General features: G+C 47.8%; 1 protein-coding gene and 1 long non-coding RNA gene across 11 annotated transcripts in view; one reads left to right on the forward strand and one right to left on the reverse strand.

Annotated features, from left to right (window-relative positions):
• Positions 1-23,639, reverse strand: part of GPR156 (G protein-coupled receptor 156) — a 78,216-nt gene that overhangs the window by 19,310 nt on the left and 35,267 nt on the right. For 4 of the 8 annotated variants that reach the window (XM_048818935.2, XM_048818932.2, XM_075119093.1 and 1 more), the window contains 4 exons: positions 16,012-16,112; positions 12,103-12,320; positions 5,804-5,940; positions 1,306-1,441 (listed from right to left, as the gene is read on the reverse strand). In XM_048818935.2, coding sequence (XP_048674892.2) covers positions 1,306-1,441; positions 5,804-5,940; positions 12,103-12,207 — 378 coding nt within the window. In that variant the 5' untranslated portion in view covers positions 12,208-12,320; positions 16,012-16,112. Of the gene's footprint in view, positions 1-1,305; positions 1,442-5,803; positions 5,941-12,102; positions 12,321-16,011; positions 16,113-23,639 lie in introns of those variants that run through there. The other 4 variants (XM_048818944.2, XM_048818921.2, XM_048818952.2 and 1 more) reach the window with 4 other exon arrangements.
• On the forward strand, positions 10,027-22,016 carry LOC142069005 (uncharacterized). 3 transcript variants are annotated; one of them, XR_012664810.1, is made up of 5 exons: positions 10,027-10,296; positions 11,734-11,904; positions 16,026-17,570; positions 20,745-20,845; positions 21,503-22,016. It is a non-coding gene; the product is annotated as an uncharacterized LOC142069005 (long non-coding RNA). The 3 variants fall into 3 exon arrangements; XR_012664809.1 differs by having other exon boundaries at positions 20,745-22,016; XR_012664808.1 differs by lacking the exons at positions 20,745-20,845; positions 21,503-22,016 and having other exon boundaries at positions 16,026-17,696.

The raw sequence follows: 23,639 nt of genomic DNA on the forward strand, positions 1-23,639 counted from the left end.
TTTACTCCTTGGGGAATTCTGCACCGAAAAAATTAAAAATTCTGCGCACAATATTTTAAAATTCTGCAAAATTATGCGCATTTTATCAAAATAACACTATATAATCATGCCAGTTTCAATTATTTTGGTAATTTATTTCAAAATTCCTGTCAGCAAGTTATGTCTGTAACAACACAGACACACACAAAAATTCCTTCAGGAGCAGAGTTAAAGAAACCCCTATGTCGACCTAGTTCCTGTTTCTCTGCTCCCTCCCCGCAGAGCCCAATCATGAAGCACCCCTGCAGCCTAAACACTTGCACTCGCAGAGCCCAGGAATCCAGAAGGAGAAACAGCCTGATCCTTCAGGGCATGCTGAGAACTGCAGCTGCTGGGAACCCTCCAGCTCTCCCCACCCCGGCAGCGTCTTCTATTTGCAAGCTGGGCTTGGTCAGATCCAGCAGCCCCTAGTGGCAGCCAGCAGCTCTACAGCCCATTTCTGTGTGTGTGTGGGGCGGGGGGAAGGAACTTCTGCACGCACATTAATTTCTGCGTAAATTCTGCATGCTCAGTGGCACAGAATTCCCTCAAGAGTAACTGTTAGAGGAGCAAACAGACCAAAGCAGCACAAGAGTGACTGAAACACATACATGACTTGAGCACCAATAAAGCTGTAGCTGGCACCACCTCCAATTACCTTCATCCAGGTGACTGAACACGACCTCCCTGCCTCTTACTCTCTCCACAGTGTTTGCCTTCTCCGAGAGCTGGATGTTCTTTCTCTCTGCAGTGCTCCCATCTCCACCCCCACACACACTCACCTCCTTTGCTCTGCGCTGAGTCCCTAGCTGGTAGGGGCCATACCCAGGGCAGAAATCAGGAATTAATTAGGCAGAGTGTAGTTTTGATGAAGATTTCCAAGTGATATTTGTGCCCAAGATATTGTGCCCGTTCTCTTGCTGCCCGTGGTCCCTGTGCTATATATAGATAACTAACTACTATGAGTTTTTACATACCCCCTGTACCACTCCTTTAAAAGTGCAGGAGTCTTCTTGCCTGTCTGCAGGAGCAGCTGCTACACAAACTGTGCTCTCTCCTGAAGACCTTACTTATGTTCTCTCTTGTTTAGTTGTTTGCTCTCAGTCTAACAGTAGAGTCCATTCAGACTGGAAGCATCTTTGCATATATGAAAATACAAGCTCAACACAGTGCACAAGGCAGCCAGGACAGGGAGACTGTCACAGTTCAGCAGGGGTGGTATGTACATTAAAAACCTTTCCTGGCAAATCACGAACACAATCAACCCACCTGGTTCACTTCACTCACCTGAATGAGCATTTCCATTGAGGCTCCAGAAAACAAACTCTGCTCTGGAATCCCGAAGAGGTAAGCACTAGTGTAAGTCAAGCCACTGCCCAGCAGTGTCACAATGTTCAGATTGGGGCTGGACATCTTCACAATTCTCCAGGGAACAAGCAAAGCGAGGGGGTGACAGTTAATGAAAGGGGAGTTTACACAACAGATAGAGACTAGCCTCCCACACAGCATTATTATATACCAACAAGGGGCTAGGCCTCTTACCTGGCTACTGATATCCACAGGGGCTGCCTCTGGGAAATAGCCTCCTATGCACCAGTTGAACTTCTGCACTAGGAACTCTGCCATCTATATATCTGTGGTTCTTCTAGGGCTGCCAACTTCTAGGTCTGAGCACCTCAAAATCTTTAATCTATCCATCCTGAGAACACCCTGTGAGGTAGGGCAGTGATATTATCCCCTTTTTATAGCTAGGGAACTGAGGAACAGAAAGAATAAGTGATTTGCCCAAGGTCACACGTGAAGTCTCTGGTAGAGCAAGGAATTGAACCTAGCCCTCCTAAGTGCTAAACTAGGGCCCTAACCACTGAACAACCCTCCGCCTGTCATAGAATGACAGAAGTTGGAGATAGACAATCCCTATTAGATCATCCAGTCCATCTCCAGGGGCAGTGCAGGACTGTCCCTGGTTGTACATGTTCTGTTCTATTCTATACTATATAGGTTCTTATACCACCCTCATCACCATAGTTTCTGAGCATGTCTAGTACTTTCTCCAGTCCAGTTTTATATGTCCCAACTGATGGCATTCACCCCTTCCCTAGAGGAGATTATTCCATAGTTTAATACAACTTATATCCAGAAAGTTTCCTTCAATATTTAGCCTACAGTTCCTCCTCCTTAATTTCATCCCATTACTCTTAATTGTACACAGGGATCAAACCATAAATAACTCCTCTCCATCCCTAGTGCTCCCACCCTTCAGATCTTTGCAGACTGTTAATGTGTTCCCCTCTTTAGTCACCACAGTCTAATCAGACAGACTTAGCTCCTTTCATCTCACTTTATAACTCAGTGCCTTCAACCCCCAGATCATTTTTATTGCTCTTCTCTGAACTCTCTCCAGGTAACATGGAGCCCAGAATTAAACATAATATTCCAGGTGTTTCCACCCCACTCTCTTCCTCAGAGCTCCACTCCAGCAGGGTTTAGGACAGAGGTTCTCAAACTGAGGTCCGCAGACCACCAGTGGTCTGCGAGCTCCATTCAGGTGGTCCCCGGATATTTCCTTCTAAGGTACACGCCTGGGCGGCCGCACACAAGAAAATGAAAGGTCTAATTAGTGGAGTCACACAGGTGTGACTCCTCTAATTAGGTGCCTGGACCCTGGAGAAGACGCACATGTAAGGTGAGGTGGTGGCCTTGGGGGGAATAGGGGATAGGTGGGAGGGGGTGGGGGGAGTTTGGGATGTGCAGGGCTGCGGCAGCCAGAGAAAGAGGTGACTTTCCCCAGCTCTAGGGCTGCGGCTGCCGGGGAGAGACGGTCCTCCTTCCCAGCCTCAGCTCTGTGGCTGCTGTGGCAGGGGAGAGAGGGACAGACTCACCTCCTTCCCAGCACAGCTTGGTTGCTGATGCGGTGCGGGAGATCCCCCTCCTTCCCAGCCCCAGCTCAGGGGCTGCTGCGGCGGGGGAGAGAGGGCACATCAATAGCATTAGAAAGGTAAGACTACTGATATTAAAATATGACTTGTGTGCTTTTATTTGCAGAACAAAAAAAGTTAATTATTATAATTGGTTTTTTTATATAGTACTTTTATCCAAAGCGCTTTACAATAGTTAGCTAACAGTACAAACAACATTTGGAAAGATCATTAAGTGGTCCGCCGAGACCCTCGCCAATTTTCAAGTGGTCCGTGAAAAAAAAAAGTTTGAGAACCACTGGTTTAGGATAAAAAGAAAAGGAGTACTTGTGGCACCTTAGAGACTAACCAATTTATTTGAGCATGAGCTTTCGTGAGCTACAGCTCACTTCATCAGATACATCTGATGAAGTGAGCTGTAGCTCACGAAAGCTCATGCTCAAATAAATTGGTTAGTCTCTAAGGTGCCACAAGTACTCCTTTTCTTTTTGCGAATACAGACTAACACGGCTGTTCCTCTGAAACCTGGTTTAGGATAATAGCCAGGCCACCTCCTCTAGCTGCATATGGGGTATTCCCTCTGCTTTCCTAGGCTCACCAGTTACATAGAATCATAGAATATCAGGGTTGGAAGGGACCTCAGGAGGTCATCTATTCCAACTCCCTGCTCAAAGCAGGACCAATCCCCAACTATTTATTTGCAAGAAGGCAAATAAATATTGTGCATTTGTTCCAGTTCCACGGTGAGAACATTCTCAGAAGGTTTGTAAGTAATTTTGTAATCAATTTAGATTGCTACAGAATTCAGTACTGTTCTACCATATAAACCTGTGCCAGGTGCCTGGTGGTATACTGGTCTAATACACTGCAGTGCCCTAGATAAAATGCAACCTATATCCAAACCACGAATGATCTTGTGTCATGAAGGAAACCTGGATGTCAAGGGAAACCATGCCTCACCAATCTAGTAGAATTCTTTGAGGGGGGTCAACAAACAGGTGGACAAGGGTGATCCAAGGGATATAGTGTACTTGGACTTTCAGAAAGCCTCAGACAAGGTCCTTCACCAGAGGCTTTTAAGCAAACTAAGCAGTCATGGTATAAGAGAGAAGGTCCTCTCATGGATCAGTAACTGGTTAAAAGACAGGAAACAAAGGGTAGAAATAAATGGTCAGTTTTCAGAATGGAGAGAGGTAAACAGTGGTGTTCTCCAGGGATCTGTACTGGGACCTGTGTTGTTCAACATAATCATCAATGATCTGGGAAAAGGGGTTAACTGTGAAGTGGCAAAGTTTGCAGATACAAACTTACTCAGGATAGTTAAGTACAAAGCAGACTGTGAAGAATTACAAAGGAATCTCACAAAACTGGGTTATTGGGCTACAAAATAGCAGATGAAATTCAATGTTGATAAATGCCAAGTAATACATATTGGAAAACATAATCCCAACAAACAATGGGGTCTTAGTTAGCCGTTAGTACTCAAGAAAGAGATCTTGGCATCATTGTGGATAGTTCTCTGAAAACATCCACTCGATGTGCAGCAGCAGTCAAAAAAGCAGACAGAATGTTAGGAACCATTCGGAAAGGGATAGATAACATGCCAGAAAATATCATAATGCCACTCCATAAATATGTGATATGCCCACACCTTGAATACTGTGTGCCAATCTGGTCACCCCATCTCACAAAAGATATAATATTAGAAGTGGAAAAAGTATGGAGAAGAGCAACAATAATGATTAAGGGTATGGAATCGCTTCCATGTAGGGAGAGATTAAAAAGACTGGAACTGTTCAGCTTGGAAAAAAAGACGACTAAAGGGGGATATGATAGAGGTCTATAAAATCATGACTGGTATGGAGCAAGCAAATAAGGAAGTGTTATTTACTTCTTCACATAACACAAGAACCAGGGGCCACCCAATTAAATTAATAGGCAGCAAGTTTAAAACAAACAAAAGGAAGTACTTCTTCACCTAATGAGGAAAGAATAAGTGGAACTCATTGCCAGGGGATGTTGTGAAGGCCAAAATTATAACTGGGCTCAAAAAAGAATTAAATAAGTTCATGGAGGACAGGTCCATCAATGGCTATTAGCCAAGATACTCCGGGGTGCAACCCCATGCTCTGGGATTCCTTAAGCCTCTGACTGCCAGATGCTGGGACTGGACACCAGGGGACTGATCAACTAGTGATTGTCCTGGTCTGTTCATTCCCTCTGAAGAATCTGGTATTTGCCACTGTTGGAGGACAGGATACTGGGCTAGATGGACCGTTGGTCTGACCTACTTTGGCCATTCTTATATTTTTTATGGTTTGAAACTAGGATGTCTTCACTCCCTTAGATGCATGGCTTGAAGTGATGCCCTCAGACTCTGAGGTGAAGGTGGGAATCACCTCTCTTTCGTCCCACCTCTGCTGACTGCTCTGCTAAGGATCACCAATGGCGACCTCAGAAATGGTGGTGTGAGCGGTCACCCCAGCCAAAGGGAGAAACAGGATGGAGCACCTTCACTCCTTGGCTGCCACTCACATCAATACTTAGGAACATAAGTGATGCAACAGCAGATCAGGCCTATGGTTGGCTTGTCTAGTAGCTCATCTCCCTACCCTACAAAGTCAGACCCACAGTCCATGCCATTCTGTCTCCAGCTGTCTCCACGCTGGATGCGACAGAGGCAGGTAGGACCCGCATAACTGCCCCTAATGGTCCAATTCTATCCCAGAGGGGTAATGCCTCCCAGACCCCCAGCTGATGATCAGCTTATGGTGGGGAGCAGAAGGAATGAGAGCCCTGGAAATTGTTCTCCTAGCTAGTGTGAAACTTCCATAATGGAGGATGGAACCAAACAATGCGTCGCTCACCTGTTCTTCCTGACGTGAATTGTGAAGACAAGAAAGAAAAGAGCCAGCAGGACTCCACCGGTGAGGAAGGTCCACACAACTCCCAGGAGGGCAGCCGAGAAGGAGGGGAAGGTCTTACTGCTGCTGTTGTAGGCCGTCTGAGAGAAGGCAAAGGGTGGAGACTGTAGGTGTGGAGGGAAATCTGGGGGGCTCCCAGAAGAGAAGTGGCCGCCTTGTAAAAAATGCCACGACCGCTGGCACTGACTGACGCCTTGTCGGCAGTCTCAGCACTGGCACCAGAGACCGAATGGGCCACGGAAGCTGAAATCCCATCTCACCCTTACAGGCAGCACTCCCAGTGCACGGCACGCTGGCAGGGGAGGTGTGTGCGTAGGGGAGCCGCTTGCCTGCCCTGCTGCTGCCTGCTGTATGGATACAGACTTCACTCTGCAAGTCTCTCAGTCTGGCACTTTTCACCCCTCCCCAACTGAGGTCTGCCGCCTTTCACCATCCACTGAACTTACACACTCAGTTTGTGATTAAATACAGTAAAGGAGGGAAATCCCATTCACATCTGAACTCATCTTTCCCTTCACCAAGTCTTCTGCCTCCATGGCCCAATATTAGAACCTGTACAGATGCCTTGGGCCAATGTGACCAATCTTTCATTTTCTCCACTATCTTTCAGAGGAGTCCAATGTATCATAGGAGAAGGGCTTCATGTTCCCTTAGCCCCCAGCACCACCACAAGGGGGCAAGACACTGCACCTTTCTGCCAGCCAGGCCTTCTAGAAGTATGATGCACACAGCCAGGCGTCCAAGGGGAGCCAGGCTTTCACCATGCCCCTATTGTGTAATCAAGCGGGTTGATTTCATCACGAGCAGAGCTGCCAGCAGGTGCAGAGAAGCTGCAGGGGAAGGTGAATGCTTTTTTCAAAAGGGTTACCCACAAATACCCCCGTACACACCCAGGCTTCATCCCACACCCTGACCAGCTGTTCTTGGAGGGAGAACAGCTGAAAACCAGCCTTGAGGGTTTGGTGGCACTAGCTGGGTCACAAAGGAGGGCTACCCATTGCAAGGAGCAAGTCCAGTTCTGACCCACCTAAACTGTTGTGGGAAAACCCCTGCACTGATTCCCCAGCATGCAGATGCTACACACCTCATCTTCTCCAGTTCCTCAGCAAACTGCCGAGTCAGGACACACTGGGGAGCAGAAGAGGTGAGTTAGGATCTCAACTCCTTAAGGTTCAGACAAGGAACTGATGGGAACCAGAGGAGGTGGCAGAGGATAGCAGTCAGGAGTGCCCATCAGGCCGGGAATGGCAGTGGGAGGGGATCAGGTTATAGTGCTTTTCAAGCAGGGAGAGGGGTGCTACCAGGGGGCTGGAGAAGGCAGGAAGGACAAAGAGATGGGGATGAGTATTGGCTGGGTGGGTGCCTAAAAAACCAAAAGCCAAACAAGTCAGTCAGGGTAACTTCTGAGGACATGGGAAGGAGGAGCAGGATTGTGAAGCTTGACTAGCTATGGCCAGATTGTGACTACTGGGCCTTGGTGTGCTTTGGATGGGGAGCAGGGGAGCCAGGAGGAACTGTGCAGTCACAAAAGAAGGAAAGGCCCTGGCCTCCCCTCCTCTTGTGCCCCACGGGGCACCAGCTGGGAGTAGTCCCTGAGCTCAGGAGATTAGAGGGAGTGCAACTGCACTTGGGCCCTGCACGTGGGGCACAGGGCAAGAGGGAGGCTTCCTACTTTTCTCTCTTGTGCTCCCAGGCAAGGCTTCGTAAAGTGCTTTGAATATGAGAAGTGCCAGCCCAGCACAAAGGACTATTACTAGTAACTGTCCAGTTAAAAAGCACATAGAAACACTGCTTCTCTCCAGTGGCGTGTGACAAATGACACTGTCACTTATCAGGAGGAAACGAATGGACTTTTCACCATTGATGCTGTTTCTCCCTTTCTGTACTGCAGGGGGCTTGTCTACACCTACAGCGCTGCACCGGTGCAGCTGTGCTGCTGTAGCACTTTAGTGGAGACACTACTACGCCGGCGGGAGAGCTTCTCCCATCAGGGTACTTAATCCAGCTTTGCGAGAGGTGGTAGCTATGGAAGCTCTCCTGTCGGCATAGCGCTGTCAACACCAGGGGTGAGGTTGGTATAACTGTGTTCCTCAAGAGGGTGGATTTTTCACATCCCGGAGCGACGCAGTTATACTGATGTAAGCGTGTAGTGTAGACTTGGCCTCAGTTTGAACAGTGATGCTACACTGGCTATAGCTCCATTGGCTGGTGCTTCTCAATATTACATACAAGGAAGTTTAAATTTAAAAAAAAAAATCTGATTGCAATTTGAAAAACAAATCATTAAAATATCCTTATTTTAAATGTGTAAACTGACCCCACTTTAAAACAAAACAAAAGCAACCCTCTATGTTAGATGAAAAGTTACAGTCCCAATCAGCATTCCTTAAATGGAGTTATTTGTGTATATCATACGTATAGTCTGTTACTGAGATCTTAAAACAGTTTTTACATTTATTGAAATGACACTTCAGTTCTCCTCTAAAAGATACCAGGGGAACAATGAAAACCAGGACACAGCAAAGAAAGGGAGCTGAAGCTATACCTTCTTGTGCATTGCCAGCAGACTTGTTTATTAAATTCCTGTTAGTTACACATGTGCAAACTCATTGAAGGCAACAGGAGTGCAGAGATGTAACTAAGAACCCTATATAACCTGTAGAATCTTCATTCCTGGGGATAACACGTGAGAAGGAAAGAGCCCAGCTTGACTCTCAGGTCCCTGAGTTTATTTGTGGTTAGAACAAAAATCCTTTTATTTTGAAACTGGGCACATTTGATCTGGAGACATCAGGAGACAAACATGGAGCCCAGAATAACATTTTTACAGGGTCACTTCTGAGAGTAGAATCGCACCTTGAAAAAGACTCCAAAAATAGCATGGGGAGGGTCCCAGATTCCAGATCGCATGTGCTTAGTTTGCAAGGCAGAAGACTATTTTTCCAGCTGCTGCTGTCACAAACTCTCCCCCAGGGATCTGAGAATGAGGCTTGGCTTTTTCTACCTCTTTCAGCATCACTAGAAATAAACATTTTTTGCTGAGACCTTAGCCACCCAATTACACACAAGGCAGACATGCTCAGGTCACTCCTCCATAGCTGGAGTCAATTCTGCCTCCTAGGGCTAACAGGAGTAAACACTGGCTTGGAGCAATAAAACCAGCATTTACTATTAAAAAAATATCCAGGGGACAGATCTGTGAACTGAGAAGCTTCACATAGTCACTTTCTGGGCCATAGCTGCACTTTGGCCCCAATCCCTGGCTACAGCACAGGAGCACACAGGAAGATCAAAATTGACTTTATGTCACCATTGCGCTCTCCTGATCCTAGGCCAGCTGTGTACAAAGCTGGTCCCCCTACACAAATCAGAGCAGTCTGAAAGCTGCTCTAATTTGTGCCAGCTGTCAGAGGCCCCAAGAGGCTGATATAGCAGCTAGGGATCAGTGGGAGGCCATGACACTCAGTCCTTGCCCTCCACACTGGCTGCAGGGATGAGGAGAGGAGGGCAGAGTAGCCATGACACAGGCTTGATGCTACTGACAGACCCCCCTACACTGGCATGATCCTCCCATGGCCTTTTGCACCAGCTTTAGGACAGCTTTGTTCCAGCAGCATGGTGAAAAGTGACTTGTATCAATAATGTAGGGGTGAAAGATGCTGGTAGCACCCACCTCCTGATGTTACTGTACTTCACAGAGTGGTTTGTTGCTGATGGAGAGCTGCCATCAGTCCATCCATGAGTCATCCCCTTTCCCCTCTGGGCTATGCCTGAAGCCCAGAGGCCACTCTGGACACAGGCAAGCTGGGCAGCTGCCTAGGGTGGCAGATTTCTAAATGAACACTTTGGCTGTGTCTACACTACAGACCTTACAACAGCAGAGTTTTACCACTGCAGCTGTGCCGCTGTACTGTCTCCCAGGTAGCCGCTCTATGCCAATGGGAGAGAACTCTCCCACCAGCATAATTAAACCGCCTCCAAGGGTGGCAGTAGATCTGTGGGCAGGAGAGTGTCTCCCGCCCAACATAGCTCTGTCCACACCAGTGCTGTTGTCGGTGAAACTTATGTCAGACAGGGGTGTGTGTGTGTTTATTTCACACCCCTGACCAAAAAAAGTTTTACCGACAAAAGTGTTAGTGTAGACCAAAATCTTAATTAGTGCATGGCAATCTGGGGTGTGAATCTACCCCACCCAGACTAACTGTCCATGCAGACCCTGCAGATGCGCGTTAACAGTTTCTTAATGCACTTTGATCTCCTCCTCTCTGAAACAGGGACTAGATCAAAGTGCATTAATGACTGTGCAGAAGCCCTGGCATGGAGCACACAGCTGGAGGGCCCAGCCCAGCAGTAGCTGGGCCTGGCTGTGAGCTGCTGCTGGTCTCTCCCCAAGCAAGCTCGAGGATGAGGGGCCCTCCAGGGCAGGAGGCAATCAGGTATGTGACACCCCATGTCCCCCATCTGTCCCTTGTCCCTCCCCCCATACTACCCACTCCCCAGCTGTCCCCTACTTCACCCCACGTCCTAATCCCCCCTGTCCTAGCCTTCCTGGCCCCATCTCTCCCCCTATCCTAGCCCATCTACTCCCCCAAGGTTCTGCCCCCACATCTACCTTCCACCTCATCTGCCCCTGATGCCTTGAGGTCTGCCCCCTCAGTCATTCCCCTTCCCCAGGGTCCTGTCCCACTGTGCCCTGCCGCCCTCCCAACCCTATCTGTCCTGGGGTGCTCCCCTCCAAGCCACTCGCCCCATTCTCTAGCATCCTGCCCCATCTGCCCCGTGACCTATCCCCCACGCTATCTGCCCCATGATCTACTCCCTGGCCCTGTTTTCCTAGCCCCCCATCTTCCCTCTGTGTCCTACTCCCCTAGCCCTTTTGTCCCCCTGGTATGTCCTGAACCCCATCCCATCTGTCCCATGTCCTGGCCCCCATCCCCACCCCCTGTCCAGACTCCAGTCCCCCTGTATTATCCCCCATTGTTCCACCCATGTATTGAATAGCTACCCTCCCCCCCAGCCTCACAACAGGATGGCTTCCCCCCCCATCTGGTGCAGCTCCCCTGGCATTTTGGATTGACACCCAGAGGGGTACACTCGAGATGGGGGACCAGAGCTGAATGGAGATGGGGAACAGATGGAGCCGTACACTGCGAGTGCTCTTGGGGCTAGATCCCTAATGCAGGGTGGGGCTGGGCAGGGCTGCTGGCCCTTAGGGTTGGTAGAGCCCAGTGGGGGTCCTTCCAGAGCAGCCTGTTTATGGAGGAGCATGCTGCTATAAGGGAGTAGTGGGGGTGGAGGTCATAGTGATGTTCTGCCTAGGGCAGCAGATTGTCTTGAGCAGCCCCTGACTGAAGCATGGCTGCAAACTCTATCTCAGGAACCAGCTGGGGAAGCCTAGCACTGCTGTTCCTCTCCTCCACACACACACCAAAAACAATCCTGGCTCTGTTGGAGGTCCCAGGGCTCTGAACTCTGGGAGAGCATTTCAGTGGCAGGTGAGTGGAGTATAACTCATGGCCCAGACAGGGGAATATTAGTTGTAATAAAGCAGCCAGAGCTAGGGGAGCCAAAGAGCTTTAATCTTCTAATTAAAGGTCAGCGTGGGGGCTAGCACGGGGTTCAGTAGAAGGCCAAATGGCATTCATGCCCAGCTGGGCCCACGTGAACGCTGACAGGCACACAGACAGCAGCTCCAGACTGGCAACAGTGGCTTACATTCTTCTTCCAAAATTATATCAAAATAGACTTAGCCAACTAAGACCATTCCTGTGTCATCCCCAAGAGCTCAATGACTTACGGGGAAGGGGAGGGGTGGTACAATCTATTATGGGCTTTGGCTTTTAATTAAATCCCTCTTTATTAATATTTGACAGGCACTTTGAAGTTCCAGGGAAGGTGGGAGGTCAAGGGGACGGAACGTCATTTCTGTTCCACACTCACATTAGCTCACTGGGAAAGATTCTTTCAAATTCCTTGGCTGTTTCCCCAGGCTGGTTCCTTACACTCTACCCGCCAAGCTTTTACCCAGACAAGTTTTAAAGACCGTAAGTATTGGGGTTTCCTTCCTTTCCCTTGGGAGACTGCTCCACAAACCAAGAGTCCTTACTCCCAGTGGGGAGAAGTTTCCCCTAGGAAGTTTTCTAATGTGCTCCTCCTCCTCAGAGGCCGCCCCCAAACTCATTCCTCTGCGTAGAACCTGGCATTCAAGGTCAGAGCAGCCCAGTCCCCATCTTGGTACGTACAATCGTTATCGTGCAGAGATCCCGCAGGGTCCTCTGCCTCCGTGCCTGGCTGTTCCAACTGGAGTAGCTGTCACACAAGTCAGAGCAGTTGAATCCAGGCTCCATAGCACATCCTTAGTCTTCATTCAGCCCTGTTTTCTGGGCAGCGGGAAAGCAGTCAGTCCTGCAGTGGAAGGGAGGCCAACACTGGGCCAAGTTCCTCCAGCGACAATAACAACCTTAAAAAGAACAGGAGGACTTGTGGCACCTTAGAGACTAACCAATTTATTAGAGCACAAGCTTTTGTGAGCTACAGCTCACTTCATCAGATGCACAGAATGGAACATATAGTAAGATATATATATATATATATACATACAGATAAGTTGGAAGTTACCATACAAACTGTGAGAGGCTAATTAGTTAAGATGAGCTATTATCAGCAGGAGAAAAAAAAACAACTTTTGTAGTGATAATCAAGACAGTTGACAAGAAGGTGTGAGGATACTTAACTTAAGGAAATAGATTCAATATGTGTAATGACCCAGCCACTCCCAGTCTCTATTCAAACCCAAGTTAATGGTATCTAGTTTGCATATTAATTCAAGCTCAGCAGTTTCTCCTTGGAGTCTGTTTTTGAAGCTTTTCTGTTGCAAAATTGCCACCCTTAAATCTTTTACTGAGTGGCCAGAGAGGTTGAAGTGTTCTCCTACCGGTTTTTGAATGTTATGATTCCTGATGTCAGATTCTGTGGGTTAGTATGTTGTTCAGAGGTGTGTTGAAAATATTGTTTGAGTCGGAGACGTTGAAAGTAGGATTCTAGGTCACCACAGAACTGTATCATGCTCGTGGGCCTGGAGGAACAAAAGGAGAGGCCCCGAGATAGGACAGACTCTTCTGCTGAGCTAAGAGTATAGCTGGAAAGATTAACAATATTGCTGGGTGGGTTAAGGGAACCACTGTTGTGGTTCCTTGTGGCATGTAGTAGTTTAGATAGTTTAGTGTCCTTTTTGCTTTGTAGAGAAGCAAAGTTTGTGTTGTATAAAGAAAAGGAGTACTTGTGGCACCTTAGAGACAACCAATTTATTTGAGCATGAGCTTTCGTGAGCTACAGCTCACTTCATCGGATGCATACCGTGGAAACTGCCAGTTTCCACGGTATGCATCCGATGAAGTGAGCTGTAGCTCACGAAAGCTCATGCTCAAATAAATTGGTTAGTCTCTAAGGTGCCACAAGTACTCCTTTTCTTTTTGTGAATACAGACTAACACGGCTGTTACTCTGAAATTTGTGTTGTAAATCGCTTGTCTAGATTTTGTAAAAATACTAACCCACAGAATCCTTCCCACGAAGACTACAAAAAGGATTCTGTTTGGACTCCTCCTGAAGGTCGAAACAACAGACTGAACTTCTACATAGAGTGCTTCCGTCGACGTGCACGGGCTGAAATTGTGGAAAAGCAGCATCACTTGCCCCATAACCTCAGCCGTGCTGAACACAACGCCATCAACAGCCTCAGGAACAACTCTGTCATTATAATCAAAAAGGCTGACAAAGGAGGTGCTGTCGTCATCATGAATAAGTTGGAATATGAACAAGAGGCTGCTAGGCAGCTCTCTAACTCCACATTCTACAGGCCATTATCCTCTGATCCCACTGAGGATTACCAAAAGAAACTACACCATCTGCTCAAGAAACTCCCTGAAAAAGCACAGAAACAGATCTGTGCAGACACATGCCTAGAACCCCGACCAGGGGTATTCTGTCTGCTACCCAAGATCCATAAACCTGGAAATCCTGGACACCCCATCATCTCAGGCATTGGCAACCTGACAGCAGGATTGTCTGGCTATGTGGACTCTCTTCTCAGGCCCTATGCTACCAGCACTCCCAGCTATCTTTGAGACACCACTGACTTCCTGAGGAAACTACAATCCATCGGTGATCTTCCAGAAAACACCCTCCTGGCCACTATGGATGTAGAAGCCCTCTACACCAACATTCCACACAAAGATGGACTACAAGCGGTCAGGAACAGTATCCCCGATAATGTCAAGGCAAACCTGGTGGCTGAACTTTGTGACTTTGTCCTCACCCACAACTATTTCACATTTGGGGACAATATATACCTTCAAGGCAGCGGCACTGCTATGAGTACTCACATGGCCCCACAGTATGCCAACATTTTTATGGCTGACTTAGAACAACACTTCCTCGGCTCTCGTCCCCTAATGCCCCTACTCTACTTGTGCTACATTGATGGCATCTTCATCATCTGGACCCATGGAAAAGAAGCCCTTGAGGAATTCCACCATGATTTCAACAATTTCCATCCCACCATCAACCTCAGCCTAGACCAATCCACACAATCAGTCCATTTCCTGGACACTACTGTGCTAATAAGCGATGGTCACATAAACACCACCCTATATCGGAAACCTACTGACCGCTATACTTACCTACATGCCTCCAGCTTCCATCCAGGACACACCACACGATCCACTGTCTACAGCCAAGCTCTAAGATACAACCGCATTTGCTCCAACCCCTCAGACAGAGACAAACACCTACAAGATCTCTATCAAGCATTCTTAAAACTACAATACCCACCTGCTGAAGTGAAAATACAGATTGACAGAGCCAGAAGAATACCCAGAAGTCACCTACTACAGGACAGGCCCAACAAACAAAATAACAAAGAACGCCACTAGCCGTCACCTTCAGCCCCCAACAAAAACCTCTCCAGCGCATCATCAAAGATTTACAACCTACCCTGAAAAATGATCCCTCACTCTCACAGATCTTGGGAGACAGACCAGTCATTGCTTACAGACAGCCCCCCAACCTGAAGCAAATATTCACCAGTAACCACACAACAAAAACACTGACCCAGGAACCTATCCTTGCAACAAAGCCCAATGCCAACTCTGTCCACATATTTATTCAAGTGACACCATCATAGGACCTAATCACATTAGCCCACGCCATCAGGGGCTCATTCACCTGCACATCTACCAATGTGATATATGCCATCATGTGCCAGCAATGCCCCTCTGCCATGTACATTGGCCAAATCAGACAGTCTCTACACAAAAGAATAAATGGACACAAATCTGACATCAGGAATCATAACATTCAAAAACCTGTAGGAGAACACTTCAACCTCTCTGGCCACTCAGTAAAAGATTTAAGGGTGGCAAGTTTGCAACAGAAAAGCTTCAAAAACAGACTCCAAGGAGAAACTGCTGAGCTTGAATTAATATGCAAACTAGATACCATTAACTTGGGTTTGAATAGAGACTGGGAGTGGCTGGGTCATTACACATATTGAATCTATTTCCTTAAGGTAAGTATCCTCACACCTTCTTGTCAATTGTCTTGATTATCACTACAAAAGTTGTTTTTTTTTTCTCCTGCTGATAATAGTTCATCTTAACTAATTAGCCTCTCACAGTTTGTATGGTAACTTCCAACTTATCTGAATGTGTATATATATATATATATATATATATCTTACTATATGTTCCATTCTGTGCATCTGATGAAGTGAGCTGTAGCTCACAAAAGCTTGTGCTCTAATACATTTATTAGTCTCTAAGGTGCCACAAGTACTCCTGTTGTTTTTGCGGATACAGACTAACACGGCTGCTATGCGGAAACCTGTCAATAGCAACCTTGAAATTCATCTCATTTCCCCCATGTCTGAGGTGTGCCAGGCGGCTTTCAGCCAGTGACACTGTTACACACAACCACAGTTGTGTGGTGGCAACCATTTAACAGGCATTCTCTGTCACAGCAGGAACCCACACCGTACGTGTGCAAACCTTCACCTCCCCACACCCAGCCAAGGCCAAGTCTCTTGTTGGCTGTCTATACCGGTCTGCATAAATCAGCTGTATTGATCCTCTTCAAATAACATGACAATCTTACTGTTTCATCACCAGGTGGCAGCCTCCTCCACTGTTGTATGGATACAGCCCCAGCTTCTCCCCACTCCCCAAACTGCTGTAGGTCTGCAATGAAGACAGCGCCTGTGGGCCACAGAGAAGGCCATTAACCCTGTAACTGAAATGAACAGCAATGATTACAGGCGCCAGTTATTTGAGATGGCACATGGAGTAAAATGCACCGTCTCTAGGGTCCATATGGTTTAAATGATTAGTATTTAACACTTATATCACAGTAGTGCCCTGAGGCCCATATCAGGATTGGGGCCCCTTGATGCTGGGTACTGCACAAGCTCATGCCAAGACACAGCCCCAAAGGACTGATTGTCTAGAAGTTATTAAATCATTCGTAGCCAGGAGTATTTCTGAGCAAGGGGGAAGTGGGGAATTTAGCAGGGCTGCAGAACTTTAGAAGGCTGTCCACATGGCTGGAGGGTATCATAGGCAGGGAGAGGCTGTGCCTCCCCAAACAGCCTAGCATGGCCCCGCCCACACTCCGCCCCCCAGGCCAGGCCCCCTCCTGTAGTTCCCAGCGCTCTGCCCTGGCTGGCCCAGGCTGGCTGGCCTGCCTCCTGCAGGGACTGGGGGTGGCTGGTGCTGGGGCCGTGCTGCCCACCTGGCACTCAGACCCCACCGTCCGGCATTCTAGGGCTGGCCGCACAGGACCTGCAGGTGCTCCAGCCACACTGCCTGGGCCTCTGGGGCTGGGGATGCTGCGCCGCCAGAGCACTTGCAAGAGGGGAATCCCCTGCAGGATTTCATTCTGGTGCAGGAAGGAAAGAACAGAGTCATGGAGTTGAAGGCCAGAAGGGACTACTAGGTCATCTGGGCTGACGTCCAGTGTATCACAGGCCACCAACGCTGTCACACCCCAATGGCCCCCCATCCCTCAGGGAGTCTCCAGGGAAGGCAGATCAGCACTGTATGTGGCTAACACTGTTGCAAGCATCGCAAAGCATTTTGGGGAGGGTCAAAGATGTGTGAGTGGAGAGTGGAAGTTTCCTTTGCAGAATACGAGAGGCCGGGGGGGAGAAAGAAGAAGAGCAGAGAACGGGTTAACTCAACACTTCAGCTAGCTCCATGTGAAGATAAGACGCTGGCCCCGGCCCAAGGTCACAGGCTTGACGAGAAATCAGCAGCTGCCCAGCCGTGAGAAGAGGAGAACTAAGTTGAGCAGAGCTGCAGAGATAGCAGCGAGAACAGTGAGAGCAAATGAGATGGCGAAAGCGAAGGCCAATAGAAGGGAAAAGAAAGTCTCCGGAGCCGGGATGTTTTGGGAAACCGAGGAGGCCACAGCAAGCCGGTTTGGACTGGCACAAAGAGCACCAGAAGCAGAGGTCCCTGAGTGGAATTACCTCCCCGCCTGTCCCCTCCCCGTCCCCCCAAGGAGCCCAGGACTTAAAACCCTCCTGAGCGCTGGAGCAACTTGGAGAGCATAGCAGATCCTTGGACGGCCTGGGCCCAGGACAGCTCTCCCGTCCACCTCCCACCCCCCTTCTTCTGACATTACACCCAGACTTGGCCAGTCTGGGTCGTGCCTGTGTGAGTATGAAACTGAGTTAGGGCTTGGGGCATTAACGCTTTCTTTCTTCCACTGAGTGACGTGGGAGCGTTCCCAACACTCTCTGTTGTTATTTTATTATTTTATTAATAAAGCTTTTAAATTTAGACACTTGGTGTGCCTCGTCATCTCCTCCCCAAAAAGATCCTGTGGCCCCAGCCTGATCAACTGAGGCCCCAGGCAGACCGGTAACGAAAATCTGTCACAACGCCACCCAGCACCTACCACTAAACCCAACAATGGAAATGAGACCAAAGAAAATAAGATCCATAGGAGACTAGATTATTACGGGCTCCAGGTACAGAATAGGAGGGAGCAAGGTGCACCAGTGCTTGAGGCCCCTGAAATGGCAGGGAAATGATTCAGTCAGATATACTCAGATAATCCTGCAAGAGACCTATACCCACAGAATGCAGAGGAAAGTGAAAACCCCCCAAGGTCACTGCTAGTCTGATCTGGGGGAAAATTCCTTCCTGACTCCACATATGGCGATCGGTTAGACCCTGAGCATGTGAGCAAGAACCAGTCAGCCAAGCATGAGCTTGAGAATAGAGAAAGCGAACACTCTGTGCCATCCCAGAGCCCTGGCTGCCCTGCCCAGTGTCCCATCTCCAGCCATCATCATCCCTGATCCTTCTGAGGAAGAATATATTTAAAACTTGCCCTCTCAGAATACATTGGGGAAAAACAGCTGGACCCCTGAAGCATGACACTTAGGGGCACAGGGCCATGAACCGGACGTGAGCCCTGGGTTGTTGGGCCTGTCCCCCCCCATCACAAGCAACCGTGGCATACAACTGCTCTCACAAATTTGTCCAGCTCTTCTTAAAATGAATTATGTTGTTTGCTCCCACAACTCCACCCCTCTGTTAGAAACCTTTACATTTCCTGTCTAAATTTGTTCGTGGCCAGCGTATAGCCATTTTTTTGGTGCCAGCATTGTCAGTTAACTTAAATAGCACCTCACCCTCCATGGTATTTACCCCTACTGTACTTCTAGAGAGAAATCATACCCCCTTTGCCTTCTTTTTGCTAGTCTAAACAAGCCAAACTCTTCCAGTCTCCTCTCATAAGACAGGCCCTCCATTCCCCTGATTACCCTAGTAGCTCTTCTCTGCAACTGTTCCAATTTAAATTCAAACATGGGTGACTAGAATTGTACACTGTATTCCAAATGAGGTCTTACCAGTGGCTTGAACAAGCACACCAGAAAGAGCCCTTCTTCGGAGGCCCATATACTGGATCCTTCCATGGGGGCTGCAGCTGACTTCTTGGGGATTCATCTCATTCCAGCAAATAACAAATTCATTAAATAAACAAAGGAATAACACAAGCAGCAACACAATCACCTGAAATTTAATGCAATTTAAGTATGGACTTAAGTGCTTTATTTAACAGGGAAGAGATTACTCGCATGCTTAAATTAAACATAATTTCAGTCTGGAAATAAAGCGTAAAATTAAGCAGAGATTAATTAGCCATTGGAACAATTACCCAGGGTTGTGGTGGATTCTCCATCACTGACAATTTTTAAATCGAGATTGGATGTTTTACCAAAAGATCTGCTCTGGGAATTATTTGGGGGAAGTTCTATGGCTTGTGTTGTACAGGGGGTCAGACTAGATGATCACAATGGTCCCTTCTGGCTCTGAAATCTATGGACCTATGAATATGCGTAAGTGCTTTGCTGAATGGGAGTCTGAGTGACAGTTTAGCTATCGACACTGGACCAGTCTATTTATTAAGTAGGATTAAAAGTCTAACATCTCTAAATTTTTTCTCTCTCGCAGCGCTCTGGCTGCCGGGTATTACATCATGTCACTCTGCAATGGTTCTCCTCATCACCTTAGCTTCTATTTCCTCTTTAATTCTTTATTGTGGGGTTTTAACAGCCCTCATTACCATTTTAGATATGAGGTCATACTTCTATTCAAGCATCCTTATTCAATTAGCATGGGCAACATTTTTAATTGGCTTCCGCTGCACAACCAGAAATGAGTCCAGTGCAGTTAGCAGTTGTAGAAGAGGGACAGAAGGGTGGCAGATCATTATTTATTTGCTCATAACAATAGATGAGGTGAGTGCAAAATTCAGACTTTTCTTCTAGCTGCTGTTTAACAGCGATGTATCTTCACAACTGTAGCCTAAATGCAAATCAGGTTCATTGGCATGTAGATGGCCTTTCCTTCATGACGTTCCTTTGTTTTCTCCACTGCACTGCTAGCTTCCCCGACATAAAAATTAATTCCCTTTGGTCAGAAATATGGCCAGATTCTGGGATCCTTCCTCATGCAAAACTCTTATGGACTTCAATGTGTAAGGAAGAACTGGGTGAAAACTGAAAAAGGGTCTCATGATTTGCCTTACGATTATTACGTTTTATTTTAGATGATCAAGGCTCATATTGCCACAGAACCTAAGAGCAGGTTCTCAGCTAGTGTAATTGGTGTAGATTCTGATTCACATCATCTGAGAATCTGGCTCCCAGTAAATTAAAACATCTACACAGGATTATCTGTATTTGTGAGGTATCCATTCCAGCATGGAACTAAGCCCCACACCTCTGCATCCAAAAAGCAGGAGGGCTACCTCTTAAGCGAAAAGAGAAGCTACTGTTTCAGTAGTTTGTCCTATTTGAGCCTATTATTAAAAGGCTTATGGACAAAAATTGTACATGTGTGCAACGAGGTACCCACAGCACCCCTCCAGATTCAGGCCGTTGGCCCCTCTCCTCCATTAATCAGGGACACTTCAGTCTGGTGCAACACCCATGTTCTTTATTCATGATCAGTTTCCCACCCCCAGTTTCCAACTATATACAGGCTTTACAACTGCTTGGCCTACCACAGATCTGGCCAGCAACAGACTAGGAGGCTCCTACTCCCTCTGAACCTGACCTCCCACTCTTAGTCCCTTTCTCTCACTTCCTTCCAGCCTTATAGCTAGCTCCTGCTAATGAAGCTGGCAGGTGTGGTCAGTTACTAGGCAAACATAGGGCAGTTTCCCCAACCCTAATTCAGTCTCCCTGATTGGGGCAGGAATGGAAGGAGCTGATTAAGGGCTTCTGTAGCAGCACCCCTGCCACAATCTGACACAGAATTTTTTTCCTTCTGAGATATCCCATTCAAATACCAACACAATTCTGCTCTTTCAAGAATCCAGCTGTGATGTGGCAGACCAGGTGACAGCTCATGCCAAGACCCCTCAGTCTCAACTGAATACAGACATAGCTGGAAGCCGTCTGGCTCACCTGTGGGTTAGTATTGTTAAAAATGGTATTAGAATTATAAGAATGTGTTAAGCTTTTAAGAAATGTGTGTGAGTTGCTGCATGCATTAATCTCACTTATAACATCTGTATCCCATGATATAAGGTCATGGGCAGTGGGTGAACCCCTGGCTAGCCCGGCCCTGCCTCTTCTGCCCAAGGCCACGCCCCTTCCATGCCCACCGGAGCCCAGCCCCCACTGTGGCCACTGTCCCCTGTCCCAGGCTAGTGCCCCCAGCTCCGCCCCCAGCCCCCGAGTGCCGGACAGCACGGCCCCAGCCTCCCCAGGCTACGCCGCCCAGTCTGACCCCTGGCAGGCCGGCCCCCTCTCCCCTGAAGCTGCCTCCAGGCTGAACTGCCAGCTCTAGCCCCAGCGCTGGATGGACAGACAGGTAGGCAGCGCAGCCCCAGCGCCTGGAGGATGGATGGCATGGCATGCCCCACGGGTGCACCACAGCCCCCAGCCTGCCTGCCCCAGCCTCTGGCACAAAGGGAACAGCCTTACAGAAGGCAGGATGGGGCCTGAGCATGGGTGGGGACACATCAGGCTGTTTGGGAAGGCAGAGCCTTCCCATGCCTATGATACCCGCCGCCCATGTATAAGGTAATATGTAAGAGGTTTTCTCTGTTAACTGTAAATCACCAGACAGGAGAGAAGCATTAGCAAGTGTGAAATAACATCTCCTGTTGGAAACTGGTATCTTCTGCCCAACCAAGGGAGGCCCATCAGCACCAGACGAACCATTGTGAAACATCAGAGGACAAAAGATTTTGTTGATTGCCCCCCCACCCGCACCCCACGAAGAGGAGCTGTACAAGCAAATTGCTGCCAACAGCTGAATTGACAACTCAAAGCAGAAAAGGGCAAGGAATAAAAAGCCCTTCCTGACAAGGAAGAAATGCATCTTTTACACTGCTTCAAATCTGAGGGGCAAGGATTTGAACATAAGCAAAAGATCCCCAGTGCTTGGCCTGGGTTAGCCCTAAAGGACATAGAGAACTTGCTTATTGCAGAATCTTCTATTACTTTTTTAAACTTAAGATTGGAACTCATTTGTGTGTATCTATGTTTACCTCCTTTAATCTTGTAAATAACTCATTTCCTTCTCCAATAAAATAAATTTTTAGATAGTTATAGGATCAGCTACAAGCATTGTCTTTGGGGAGAGATCTAAGACACAACTGACATTGGGTAAGTGACTAGTCCTTTGGGACTGGGAGTAACCTGAATACTGTTGTGATTTTTTTGGTGTAAGGGACTGTCTATGACAATGGCAAGCTTACCTGGCTGACAAGATAGATCAGAGTACCCAAACCATTGTTACTTTGACTTCAGATCACTGCAGCAATTCCCACTTATATATCCCAGGGTCAGTCATTGAGGGTTTTTTATATAAATCAATGTAGAATTTTATAAACCAGTGCACAGATGACAGGTTGAACAAAGAAAAAGGGATATTGTTGCAGAAAAAGTTTGATTTGGATTTAATCTAACCAATGCACAGTGTGCCAGAGCCCACAGACATGGTATCAGGACACAGAGAACTACAGAGAGATAGGCACACCCATGGCAAACAATCCATGTAATATTAATAGCCCAGATCATGCCTGGGCATTCTCCCACTGAGTGTGGATTTCTCCCTGCCCATGAGAAGGTCAGTGGAGGCACGTGGACAGAGAGGGAGCCAGAGAAAGAAGGCAGGGGACTCTGGAGCTGGTGCAAATACAGGACTGCCGCATGGGTGGCACTGGTCCTTACCAGATCTCCCAGACACCAATACTTTAATATCTCAGAAGATCTGTATGATCTGGAGGCCAAAGCCCCTGTTTCTTCCACAGAGAGGCAAACCCCATCCCGCCTCACCATGAAGAAGTTCATAGGAACCTCTAAAGAAGCTCATGGAGTTCCTGCACAGATGGTTGGGATTTCCCTGGTTGGGGTACAAGTTGGGCCACTAGCAGAGTAGGGCCTGTCCCAAGTGACAGGGCCAAGCTCTTTAGAATGGAAATAAGTTAGCCCTGTGACTTCCCCCGAAGGGGTCACCCCAGTAGTCTTGCACACCTAATAACAGACGGCCATGAGCGTCTATCAGCAAGGAAAGCAAAAGTTGCAGTCTGAATCCCATATGCTCACATCTTTATTCTAAGACCAAATTTCTTCCAACAAGGTGAGCCTCACAATCCCCAAAGAGGGCCAAGTTGTATGCTTTGCTCCCTGCCCTGCACAGGGACCTGTGCAGAGCTGCACCATCCCTGAACTCTCCAGGCATCTGGGATTCTCTCTAGCACAGGGAATCTGACTGACAGTGCAGAAAGCCGGGGAGGCTCTCTGTACACTTCCCCGGCCCAAGCAAGCCCTGCCCGCAGCGGCACATGTGGGCCATGCTGTTTGTTAGCAACTGAATACAAAATAGTATCTGAGAAATTCTCAACAAAGGAATTCCTCTCACACAGGATGCAGGGCTGGGGGGGAATGGGGGAAGGGGCACCCATATACCCATCCAGCCAGGTGTGGGGGATTCTCCATCACTGACTATTTTTAAATCAAATTGAATGTTTTTCCAAAATACCTGTTCTCGGAATTATTTTGGGGGAGTTCTGTGCTACACAGGAGGTCAGACTAGCTTATCACAATGATCCCTTAGAATCCATGAATCTAAAAGGGAGCTTTGGGTTAAAAAAAAAAAAAAGTGTGGAAGCCCAGAGATCTAGCGAGAGCTCTGCTTCAGGAACAACGTGGAGAGCTGGCAGGGAATCAGAGCCTTTGTCCAGGAATCAAAGTT

This window comes from Caretta caretta, chromosome 1 (assembly GCF_965140235.1).
Source record: "Caretta caretta isolate rCarCar2 chromosome 1, rCarCar1.hap1, whole genome shotgun sequence".
Taxonomy (NCBI): domain Eukaryota; kingdom Metazoa; phylum Chordata; order Testudines; family Cheloniidae; genus Caretta; species Caretta caretta.